At 38.9% G+C, this 13,360-nt stretch overlaps 1 protein-coding gene across 1 annotated transcript; it reads left to right on the forward strand.

The window, feature by feature from the left end:
- Positions 1-10,643: 10,643 nt before the first annotated feature.
- LOC103722597 (auxin-responsive protein SAUR50) lies at positions 10,644-11,621 on the forward strand. The gene has a single exon (XM_008813203.3). The coding sequence runs from the start codon at positions 10,828-10,830 to the stop codon at positions 11,272-11,274; it is 447 nt and encodes a 148-aa protein (XP_008811425.2). The 5' UTR covers positions 10,644-10,827; the 3' UTR covers positions 11,275-11,621.
- The last annotated feature ends 1,739 nt before the right edge of the window (positions 11,622-13,360 follow it).

The following is a 13,360-nucleotide window of genomic DNA, read 5'->3' on the forward strand; positions in this document are numbered from 1 at the left end:
CCAGCTGAAGTTGCAGGTAATTGAGCTCCATATTGAATTTACTTTTTTTGCTATAAATATTGTTCTTAGTTATCTCTACTTTCATAGGCTATAGTTTTTTATGCAATTCAGGGATTTGGTCACTTGTGACTGAGATTGGAGCTTGCCCTCAAAAATTTGTTTTTTATGAATATTCCTTTTATAAGTATTCTTTGTAAAGTGGTTTTGGTAACATAAATATTTCTAAACAATTCATAGCTCGGTTACCATTTTTTGTTATAATGAAAATAACAAATGTTATTTGCCAATATGCTAGGCAATAGAGCTATAACAGCAATATAAGCTTAAACCATTTCTCTTAGGATAAAAAAATAAAGAATTAGCATAAAGATCAATTTTTAAATATTGTTTTATTCTGATAAATAATAGAATATTGAACAATTATTGTTGAACCTCACTATATATGTACAAGCATATTGATTTTAGACTCTTTAACATAGTTAGTACCTTCATGAGTTACTTCTAGCCTATCCTAAATTTTTTAGCAGAAAAGTAAGTGCATATGCGATTGAATTCATTAGCTTCTAAAAAATAGTAAAGAATATTCATGGAGTTAGCATTCAGCTGTGCTATCATTTTATCTAATTCATTCCATTCTTTATCCAGTTTGGAAAGAGACACATCATCAATAATCTTTGTGAGCGTGTGAGGTCCATTAACTATGACACTTCACATGTTATAATCTAGTACTTGAATAAAAATATGAATGCGTACTTTCCAATAAGTATAATTTAATCTATAAAAAAATGAGGGTATGTTCATGGATTTTCCTTCGACAAAAGAGGTACCAACAAGGGTTGCCATAGATATTTAATTCTTGGCAGTTAGGTCGATGAGCAACTGAATACCAAGCTCCGATACCACTTGTTACCCAGCTATGCAGCCCAAAAAGGAAGATGGATTGGATTTTTCAAAAACTTTAAGTAGATACAGCAGAATTAAATACTTGATATAAAAATATAAACTTTAGTAGTAAACTAATAAGTAAATATGTTGAAGATAAAAGTAAACAGATCATGCAATACAAACACAATAAATTTATAGTAGTTCGTTGCCAACCCTGCACCTATGTCCACTCTTGAAGACTTCCTTCTTGAAAATTTTAATATAATCTGTAACCTAGATTATAGCACATTTGTTTTTCAGGTTCACAACCAAACATAATTTATTTTTTTAGGCAATCAACCAAAGCCTTCTCTCCGATCGGATTATAGTGCATATATTCTAATATTGATTTGCATGTTGCATGGTAGCATTAATAGATAACTGATGCTGATGACCAAGAAAAAATAGTCTCTTGAACAAAAAAAAGGGAAAAAAATTTCTTCATGCAATATTGATCAATCTAATTGATGCAGTACCAAAGATGGAGATTATTGATTTTATTTTGAGGAAAATATTGACTTTGCTAATTGAGGATTCACATTAGTGCAAATGATCTTAAGTATATAACATTAAAAAGTCGTGTTTTGGAGAATCTACAAGCATGATCCAGCTTCGTTTGTGTATTAAAACTAATGAATATGTGCAATGTGGTCTCCTTAAAGTTATCGAGTGTTGACCTTGATTTAATCAAGCTGTAACTTGATTGAACCATTAGAGGTCTGCTTGGAAATCTAAGGGCTTTATATGGGCAATACTTACTTGGGCTAATTTAGAGTGATCTATTGGAGTTGGAAGAAGCTTTGGGGCTCAGGTTGCGCCCACATCCAGCAGAAATATACGTGCTAAGGTGAAGATTGATACTCCATTGTAAAGAGAAGAGGAAGGAATTATTACTAGTTAATTTGAATTTGATAGCTGGTGACAAGCTTTGATGCCATGCTTTCAAAAGGTTTTATTTTACTAGTTTATTGGAATTGATGTTGTGCTTTTGCCATTAATCTTAAAGTCAAGATATAAGAGCAACCTCAAAGTTGAGGGAACTCCAACAAACAAGGAAGCCAATATTATGGCTGGTTTGGTCAAATTTTGAGCTAAGGCCAAATTAGTCAAAAGGTGGGATTATTAAGAAAACTATATTGCTTATAGGCAGGGAGAGAAATCAACCTTATTGGTCAGAATTTAAGCTCTTAAAGTTATAAAGGTCAGGATAAAGACAATGGCCTCAGTCAAGCCAAGATTCGGAAATAAGACCATAGGTACTAGGGCAACCATTTATGCACAACATTTATTGAAATTTCAACTTGTTAAGCAATCATCACTCTCCTAGTTACAGATTTACTACAATTGCAATGTATGCAATGAACCTTTTTGCATTGTAGAGTGTTGTACCATGCTGGATAGCCACCATGCCATCCATCTCGGAGACGAACAGCTGCCACTGCTAGCCGTCCTCCGGAATAGATGATGTGGTGGCTATCCAGGATGTTCCAGCAGTCTACTTCGCAAAAGGAACCTCAAAAGCTCTATTCCAACTATACTTAGTACTCAATGTTTGCTCTCTATGAACCGTGTGGCTATCATGACTTCACGGGTGGAATGGTCGGTGGATAGCAGTACAAAGGAAAAGGTACAGCCAAAGGTGGGATATATAAAATCCTACCACATCCTAACACTACCATCTCCCTCAAAGATTCAAAGAGAAAAGGTGATGGATGTAACAGATGTAACCGAGTGTTTGGTAGCTAAAAGGATGAGGCAAGGGAACTTTTTTATATAGCATGCCCAAAGACAAGGTTAGAGATGGTCGATTCTTGTCCTTGTGGATGTTGGTTATTTTAATTCAGAGGAATTGGACAAGGCTCCCCCGTGTGTTCTGGCCTTACAACGAACAAGAAGCGACCAACCGGCGATCAAGGATATATTTGGATGGTTTTGCTGAGAGAATATTTGTTTTGAAGACAAGGTTAAGGAGCTTTTGTTTGGCTTTTTCCTACCCCATATTTTGTTGTATCTATTGAGGACCCAGCTCCAGCATCGATTTTGGCTTCGCTACCATGACAAGGCCATCAATTTGGTGCTTGTTCCCTCTGATCCTAGCAGTTGGATGGCCAAATGGCACTTCGTTACGTGGATCATTCCATGAATATTTCATGGATGTCCAAACTAAATTTGTCGAAGATATATAGAAGATTGCATGCTGGTGCGAATGATCTGATACTTATTTGCTTGTTGAATAAAATAGACGGTGTCAAAGACAGTGAATCTAAGATAAGATCTAGCTAGCATCCATGCTGCAAGTTTTAGCTCAGTTTACTTCCATATTCATTATCCACTTCTCAATATTCATGCCCCGCTACTGTCAAACGCTTCGATACGTGCATTAAGCCCCTTTGCATGCAGGTGGTACTCGTCCAAACCACTGAGACTAATATGCATTTGGAAAGGGATCTAAGTGTTAAAGAACCTTCTTTGTAACAAAGTATTAGCATGCAGTTGGTAAAGAACCATAACAAAGAGAAGGGCTTTCATCTCGGCAAAGGACATTCATTGGACTTTGCTTGGAAGACTGGCGTTCCTTTTACAAATAGGGCGTGTGGAGTAGATTATATTATAAAAAACAGCTCTCTCTCCCCTCGGACTTGCACTCCTAGCTTGGTGATTACACCGGAGAAAGAGACTGCGAGCATGCTCTATGACACTGGAGAAATTATTGATTGGACCAGATCTACCGTTGAGCTATGGACCAGTTCAACCATAGAGGCATGCGCACAAAAGATGAACAAAAAGAAAAAGAGCATGATATACATGCATTTATTCATGTTGCTTCGCAGTTGGACTGGTCCACCAACTTAGCAGTAAATCTAGTTTAACTAAAAAGTTTCATGATCTATTACAATCGAGCTACTTGGAGCGAGAGCTATTTCAACTTTCCCTTTCAAAAGAAAAAAAAAATCTGAAGAAAGCGTGATGGAGATATGCAAAAAGAAAATTTATTTTTCTATTTTGCATGTACATGACTCAAGTACTGAAAGGAGAACTCGAAGGAGGACTAACCAAGAGGAAAGGGCCCACCCATTGCTCAGTCCTACTCGGAATTGTGACCCACAATAAATAATAACAAAACCTTGAACGGTCTAATATTTCCATTTACTATAGTTGGCCAATTACCGATTATTTTTTCAGCTTAAATACACTCTCTCTTCAGCACTTCACAAAGAAAATGAGATGGGAGACTTAATTGTGGACATATGCACTGGTCTCGTAGACTCTCATCTATGATAGCAAACAATGGATAAAATCCTAGGCTAAGGGGGACTTGTTTTCAACTAGAACCTCTGCAAGTCCTATCAAGCTAAGTACTTTTAATTTCACCAAAAACAACCTCGTACTCACCCTCAGAGATGATATCCAAGTACCTTACAAAAGTTGACTTCTTGCTGAATGATCACTTCCAATCATAGTCTTAATAGTATAGAACTACCAAAGCTCTACAATACCATCTATGCTCCCCAATAATACTTATAGATCCTATTATGACCAGGATTTTACCACTTGGCCCATGGCCAAGCCTTGACTCTAAAGTTTGGTGGACGCCCGCAGCCAACTAAACAACTTAATTTGAATTCCTTATAGTGCTAGGACAAGGAATAATCACTGCCAAGATATTGATCCTCGTTGATAAAAGAATGCCCAAAGCCTATGCATCACAACATGGTGATACTCCCTTTCACTTTGGATTTTTATCTGATTCTATATGCGGTATATCATATTATTCTTGTTATGTCATGTAACTCCTTATGAGTGAATCCAATCCATTTCTATCCTTCTCTATCTTTCAAGGTTTATTTTAGTCTAATTTTCTTTATATTTATGATATTTTTCCTTCATGACGGTTAGGGTACAAGATCCTTTGATCCACCACTCTATGATCCTCAAAGATGATGTAGGTGAATAGAGATGATAGCCGGCGGGTTTTTTTTCGGGTATTCAACCAGTCTCCATGCCTAATAGGATTTGTTTAGTAAAATTTTATAAAGTTTGGAACAATTTTAGGATTTAAAATTAAAATCTTTTAGCATTTGGGATGGATTTGAGATTTGACCCTTGGGTATTCGCTACTTGAACCCAATTTTATATATATATATATATATATATATATATATATATATATTCATGAAAATTTACTGACGAAGTCTTGGATTGCAAGTTATTGAAGTCTTAGTTATCCAAATCCGTCCTAAATTCGATTAAAAATTTATGTTGGGTACTCTAACCCATCTGATTAATCTTTGTTCGGTAAATTTTCATGTCTTAAGGCCATTTTGGATGCAAAAACCCAACTAATAGTATAAATTTCTCCATCAGAATTTTTGGATGCCAATTATTATGATATCTAAACAATCTAAAACTGGTTCATGTCAACTTGGACAAAATCTAAACTAATATAACATAGGGTTACTCTCAGTTGTCTTTTGCATAGTCGGTTGAACCGGCATGGCATCAGTTCAACCGACATGGTATCAGTTTACCCAGTTTATTGTAGTTTAATTTTTTAAAAATTAATTTTTTTATCTTCTAAATTTTAGTTATTATAAATATTTTAAAATATTTTTTTGTCAGATGGCTTTTTGTGGAAGAGTTGCAATTCTTCGAAAACGAATGTTGGTTTTTGAAAAAAAAACATCATTTCCGAAACATTATGCATTTTTAAAACTATCACTTCTTTTCGATCTTTCAAATAGAGTTTATAAATAGATTCCTTTAGAATTAATCCAATACAATCCAAACTCTCTCTCTCATTTGTACTGTCTTTGAGAGTTTTTTCATCCTTCAACTTTCTATTTTTTATTTTTTTATTTTTTGGATATATGAAGGAGTTGATAGGATCAAATCTTTCCAGCGATTATGCTCGTTAGAGAAGGATCGGGCTGAGCCGGATTATTATATCTTAAGGACAAAATTGCTGCAAATCTATATATAGGGGGTGATCACGTATTTAGGATAGCGTGCATGACGATAAGATCTTTCCAATCTTCTTAATTTATTTTAATAGATTATTTTTGTGTGATAATATTCTATAATAATATTTTATGATAATATAGTAATTTTTAGGTAATATTTTTTAACATAGTTTGGAGAAGTGGCTGCAGCACATGCCTATATATTGTTTTGCGTCCAAATTAAACATAATGTTTTGAACTCTAGTATGCAAATTAATGCATGGCGTTGAAGTCTTCGAAGCATGTGCAATTATATGATAATATAATGTCTTATACACTTTCTAGCAAGAAAAGTCTCGAGTTGACATATTTTGAGCAAGATGGACATGATCAGAAGACATCCAAGATAAGATCTATTTCTTTTTGAGGGAAAGATTAGATCTGAAGATCTAATCAGCTTTCCATTCCTGATAAAACCTTCAGACGACCTTTAGCATTTTTTATGCATTAGGATTATATCTACCATAAATGGCTTCTGAAACATTAATGACGACAACTACTACTTGATACTTCCTCCTTTGTTTCATATCTCTTAAATAATCTCTGCCCATTGATTGATTGATTGGATCATCTGGCACATATTTTAAATTAATTTTGGATATGGAGAAGCGTTGCAACAAGTTGACACGGTGCATGATGAGTTGTACACGCTAGTACACTGTTCACGTTGTACCATCAGTACCAAAAAGGTTAATCACTATTGGGTGGTCAACCAACAAATATGTGCATGTTTTTGTCACTGAGAAATTATTGCAATTAAGGTATAGCCATGCTGGAGTAGACTGAGCAAGCAATATATTTTCGATCCGATGCTAGTAATTTGAAATACTAGCTGTTGCTGGAAGTTGGACCCGGAGGCGACCGTCGGCTGAGGAGAAAGGAGCTCCACTGTTGGAATGGCGGGCGGCGGTACGTCGGCGGGTGGCGTCCTTCGGAGGACCTGCAAAAAGCTGGTGGCCGGGGTTTCCGGCGCCGGCCCTCCGATGCTTAAGTCAGAGGAGGAAAAGTAAGAGGGAGAAAAAAAAGGAGGATGTTTATTTTCCGAGTTTTTTTGTCTCTCTCCCCCTCCCCCGATGGAGGGGTTCTCCTTTATAGAGGGATATTGTATTACCTGGGAGGTGACGGGGCAGGTTGTCCTCTTTGTGATAATTGAGCACGATCATGTGCATTAATGGCGTCGTGGAGGATGAGACCGGATCAGTCCGGAGTCAGTGAACTGTCGTGGTTGATCGGACCTGGTGGAGTGGTTCAACCGCCCGCTGTGGAGGGCCTGGGGTCCGTAGATAACGGGTGCATTGATTGTTGAGCGAACCAGTGATCAGGGAAGGTTATACACTTTGATGGTCGAGTGATCCGGAGATCATCTTGAGTCGTGCTCATTAATGGTTGAGTGCACTGGAGGCCTACAGAGGCCATGCGCATTAATGGTCTGGCGGTAGCCTGATATGGCGAGATTTGAGTATGGAGTCAGGCTCCCGAAAGGTGTCAGGCGGAGGCCGAGTACTAGGGTGGGATGCTTCGGAACCTGGTATCCGGCCGGGCGCTGAGCGGAGCTGGCTGCCCCAAGTCGGGCGCTTGCGGCTCGGGCGTTGCCTGGTCGGCGCCTTCTGATCGAGCGTCTGGCCGAGCTGGCTGCCTTAAGTCGGGCGCCTACGGCCCGAGTATTGCTTGGTCGGCGCCCTCTGGTTGGGTTCCGGGCCGAGCTGAGTCGGGCGCCTGCGGCCCGGGCATTGCTTGGCCGGCGCCTTCTGGTCGGGCGCCTGGCCGAGGTGGCTGCCTTGCATCGGGCGCCTCTTGAAACAGCATCTTCCAGATGATTTGAGTTTTATCGGATGATGGTATCGTACACTGTCACTGTGGTGCAAAAATATACTACAGAGAATTCCATCAGCTCTAGAGAGTGCATTCTTGTTTTTTTATGTTGGATCGTATGGAAAATATAATTCTAGCATCGGTACATTAAGTAAAATTAGAAAATAAAATATTTTAAAATTAGAACAGATGGGTACTAGAATTTTTTCATCTGGTGTTTATAGTACGCTGCCATTATATAGAAAGCAACCCAGTCAGCCATTCTGTTTATTTCCAGATAAGTATGGATGGCCTTAAAATCATCAAATCTTCTAAACATATTTCAACTATTGCTGACGAGTCGATGGACCCCTGTGGACCGCCGAGTCGCCGACCGTCCACCGTCCGAGTACTTGACGTTATAAGGTCAAATGACAAGAGTTTGGTGGCATTAAACGTTTGACGATCGTTTAACACGTTGCCGACTCCCGACATGCCACGACGGAAATAGAGCTGAATCTCGCCGGCACAGTAAAGAGACGGTACTGCAGGCTTGGAGGCATGGCCCAGGTTCATGCCACCCTTGGGAACCCTACATTTCCCATGCCATGCTCGATGTGCTTAATTTGGGTTGAATGGATAAGTAACTCAGATCTTTTTGATAGAGAAATTATATAGAAACAATTAATATGAAATAATACCAATAATACGCAAAATATAAATATAAAACAATGTACATGGATAACTTCTCAAGGATTAACTAAGTCAAGTCATTAGTCCACCTTCAAACTAAATTGAATAACAGAGTTAGATGAAGTTTTGGATTAGATTATTTATTGAAAATCACTATGGGCAAGATTTCTGTCAATTCTAGATTGGATGATCCTCAAGTCCAATTATATCGAGTTAATTTCTTACAATATTTTATCATGCAACAAAAATATAGATAATCATTATTAATTATTATTTTTTTTGTAAATTGGAATTATTAAATCAATCTAGAGTAAATAGATCCGTGAGCATTTGAAAATAAAATGTTTAACAATTTAGAAAAATATCCCTTTCAATTGTTTATAGAGTAGGTCCTGTATATTTAGTAACATATGTCGCGGTCCAATCTGCAACTCTATCAAGTTCTTTATAAATATATTTCACTTCAAGAGACCGAAGAGATGATCCAATTCTTAAATAATTTTGTTTCAAAGAATGCATATTTATTTCTTATGATCTTGAACTAGCAAACTACCTAATAATAGTCGAGAAATCTCCCTTCAAAATAATATGAGATGTCCTTAAAATTCTAATTACATATACCTAGGGGTGCAAATAGGTCGGATCGGGTCGTATTTTGAGTGACTCCGACCCAACTCGATTTCTTGTTCGGATTCTAATTTTAGATCCAGACCTAACCCATTTGAAGATAGGGTCAGGTCGGGTCGGGTCTACAGCTATAATTTTTGACCTAACAAGACATTCGGGTCTGATTGGGTCCATGCATAACCCGGACCCGACCCAAAAAATTCAAGTCTGGGTCCGGTTCGGGTCTAAGTCAAATCCGGGTATAAAATGATCAGTATAAAATAAGCCGAAGAAATGAGTGAGCTTTACAACTTGAAAATGAGTACATGCTCTATTTTGGAGAAAGAGACATAATTATGGAAGTCTTATTAAGATCAGGAATAAAGTCAAAACCTGAAGCATGACCCTAGCAAGAAGTCCTACGCCAGTGGCGATCGACAGTCTGGCGCCTAGGACGGTCACGGGCACTACATCTGGCACAACAGCATCAAGTACGTCGGCCAATGGTGCGTCGGCCTCCTCCACGGCAAAGGCTCCCTCGTCTTCGCCAATGGGAATAGGTATGATGGTGGCCGGGAGGACAACATGCCCAATGACAAAACGGTAGCCTCTACGTTAGTGTTTAAGAAAGGACAATGCCGAGCATAAGGAGGTCTACTACCCCTCGCCGACGGCAACGTCGCCCATCGCCAAGGACCCGCAGGAGGCCTTTGCCGCTGAGTTGCCGGAGTGTAGGATTTGCCCCGGCAAGACTATCTCCATTCTCCCCTCGCATATGATTGTAAAACTGTTCTAGCCTCGACCAAGCCGACTCCAAGCCTTTGCGCGGCCCTTGGCGGCAGGCCTTCGTCGATGCCACTGCCGGCACTGCCATCGGGCCGACAAGGCGGCCCCATGGGCGGACCAAGACCATCATTGGGCTGGACAACAAGAGGGAAGCAGAAAGAGGGTTTGAGAAGATTTGCATTTGGTAGTTGAATGACAATGGGCCCAAATGGGTAATTCACATTCGGATCGAGTCGGATCGGATTGCTGGTAAACAATCCAAAATTGATCCGAAAAAGTAACGGATTGGGTTGAGTCCGGGTCGGATTGAGATTCAGTAAATCCAGATCCGAGCTGAAAAATAGAAAATGTTATTTTTAGAATCCGACCTGGCCTCACGGATCTTCTAAAACGAGTCGGATTGGTTCTAACTAGATCAGGTCGGATTACGAATCAACTCGACTTATTTGCAGTCTTACATATACCATGTCTTTTATGCAGCATGCAGTTCAGCCATAGAAACTACAGTATCAAACAATCTAATACCACGTGCTATCACTATCGTACCACCCATATTTTTAATAACAAAACTTGTTCTATTCGACTCACTGCCATTTAAAACACTAATATCGAAATTAATCTTCGAGAAATCATGAGGTGATGACTTCTAAAGAAAAAAAACACAAAAACATCCGAGGAATCAGAGAAAAAATAAAAATAAAAAAGCCACAATTTTTCCATCTGTCAAAGTAAAGGTAGAACAAGCCTAGTACGCATCCTAACAAAGCGACGTCCGTCACATGAAACAGTAAATGAAGCACGTACGTCGTATTAAACAGCTGTCGCACCAAAAGAGCAAGAATCTTTGCCTCCCCCATCGCCCAATCCTCACGCGCTAACACCGCGCTTTCAGTCTCTCTCTCTTCCCTCCTCTCGTAATTAACCCCAATGCCAGGCCCATTCTCTTTTGCCCCCATATATTTATATTGATGAAACCAAAGCAAACCAAGCCGAGACAGAGTCACAGAGAGAGTGAGAGAGAGAGGCAATGGCGAAGTGGGGTATGATCCGGGACGTGGCGAGGGTATGTCTGATGCTCCGCAGGTGGAGTACAAGGGCTTCGCTGAGACCGGGGTGGCGGGCGCCGGTGGACGTGCCGGCGGGCCACGTGGCGATCAGCGTGGGGAGCAGCGGGCGCCGCTTCGTGGTTCGCGCCGCACATCTCAACCACCCCGTGTTCCGGGAGCTCCTCGCCGAGGCCGAGGAGGAGTACGGCTTCTCCGCCCGCGCCGGCCCCCTCGCCGTTCCCTGCGACGAGTCCCGCTTCGAGGAGATCCTTCGCCAAATCTCCTCGTCATCATCGTCTGCGACCAGGTTCGCGAATCTCGACGACCTGAATGGCTGCTTCTCCTGCTTCCACGTGGGCATACGGAGATCGTCGAGCTCGGAGTCCTCGCCGTTGCTCCGGTGGTTCAACAAGAAGTCGGTCTGGTGAGCCGCAGGTGCTCCGATTTCGCCCCTCGCCGGCGGAGGCGGAGGGATTTGGTTATAGTTGGAGGAGGAGGGTTAATTTGGGCTCGGAATGTTGTTTCAAAAGACTGGGGAGTTCGTGGGGAATGGGCGGTTTGGTTCGTGATTTGGCGTCATTTAAAGATTGGAGAAGAAGTGTGTAATGTTCTCCACTTCTCCAGTGTTAAAAAAACTGCTAACAAGACATAAAATAAAGATTACTGTGATGTTTGATTATATGATGTCAAGAGAAATTCTTGTCACATTTTCTAGTTGGAAGTGTATAACTTTTTATTTCATGCAGACAGGTGGGACCTAAAAGGTCCAACATTAGTTCAGAGTGTTTGTGCCCTTGAAATTTGAAAGTGATAATTGAATTTGTTCCCTGAGATTGTTAGTTTGTCGTCCAAGACAAAGAGAAGTTTAATCACTCTAGGGCAACACACAGACGCCGGCGATTGCAAACTAGACCATCAAATTTGGTCATCCGAGAAATTATTAGATAGATCAGATCCGGTGGACTAGTTCAATAGTTACTCGGCATATTTTTCCAATTATATTTAAACTATTCAATATCAAAACAAGGATGAGAATTCATCCCATTATTTACCATTCAAGATTCGGACTTGGTCCATCTAATAATTTTTTGTGCATGAGAGGATTTGGAACATAATTTCGTGCGCTCCTAGCCTAAAAAAAGGAAGAGATGATTTTTTTTTTTTTTTTTTGTTAGTGCAAATAGAGAGAGATGGAGGCTAACATGAATAAATCCATATATTTTTATTTACTGCTCAAATTTTCGACTTAGATGGCTAATTTTAATCTTCTCGGTGAAGTAGAATTCATGAGATTGCCAATCCTTGAGGGGATGTTTCATTGCAGAACAGATTTTCAAAGGGAACTTGTATTGTTGAAAATATTGACCTATTCAGAATAGGAACTTTTTGGCATTTGACCGATTGGATCATAGCAGAAGAAAAGTGCACGAAATAAAGGATATTTGCATTGAACTTCATGATTATTTTAATTTTATCGCAAAAATTACTTATATATATTCTCCATCCAAACACCCCTAAAATAATCTTAGAATAGCCAATCATATTACATATTTAATATATCTAATCCTTACACCTATTAAACAGAAAGGAAAGAGAAAGTTAGAGGCTTTTCCAAAATTTAGAAAAAATGCACAGAAAAATGAGGTAATAAAGGAAAACCGCAAGACTTGGACTCTTCAAACTTAAGGAAAAAAGAAAACCACACGACTTGGGCTCTTAAGGGAAAAAGAAGATAAATATATCTTTTAATGAAATTAAGAGATTGTTGGGACCTTCGCTCTAGTGCTAGCTGGCTCTAAACCTCCCTTTTCCTTCCCCACTTCTTCTGAACCTTACCCATATCAATGGAATGAACCTCAGAGTATACCAAGGTTTGAAGCAATAAAACCATATTGAGCAAAGAACAATACTAGGGAGTTGTATTAAATCATATCGAGCCAAAATCTTGATATAGGTGTCATGCACAAAAATCCCCCCCATTGGTTGGCATGGAGTTCCGGCTAGGTATTCTTAATCCACAAAGGAAGCTAAAACTAGTATGGATAAGAATTTCTATTATATATTCAAATTTCAGGATTTTTTTATTGCATTTTTATATTATTTCTTTGATTATTCCCATTATTTTTATGTACAACACTTTTGATTATTTAATGGTTATTATTATTATCATCATCATCATATTTTTTGATTATTTTATTTTGGTAGGTTTTTGATTATTATTGCACTTTTTACCATTTTCTACTTATTTTTTAAAATATTGTACACATTATTAATTTTTTCTTTTCTATTTTTTGTAGTTTGAAATAATCGCAAGATGAACACTCCAACCAAAACAAAAACAACTGCTCATGTTTAAAAGAGAAGGAATCAGAATCTTTTGCATCAAATAAAAAATGATTAGATATCTCCATATAAATATATGTTATTTTTTTATCCTAATACAAACATTAAACTATTATAGTGAACAATTTATCTTTTCCATTATTTCCGATCATTTTGTTAGTGAGATATTGA

Source organism: Phoenix dactylifera, unplaced genomic scaffold (assembly GCF_009389715.1).
Source record: "Phoenix dactylifera cultivar Barhee BC4 unplaced genomic scaffold, palm_55x_up_171113_PBpolish2nd_filt_p 000742F, whole genome shotgun sequence".
NCBI lineage: Eukaryota > Viridiplantae > Streptophyta > Magnoliopsida > Arecales > Arecaceae > Phoenix > Phoenix dactylifera.

What these genes read in the sequence shown, in the direction of transcription:
- LOC103722597 (XM_008813203.3), top strand. Translation starts at nt 10,828, where the DNA reads ATGGCGAAGTGGGGTATGATCCGGGACGTGGCGAGGGTATGTCTGATG.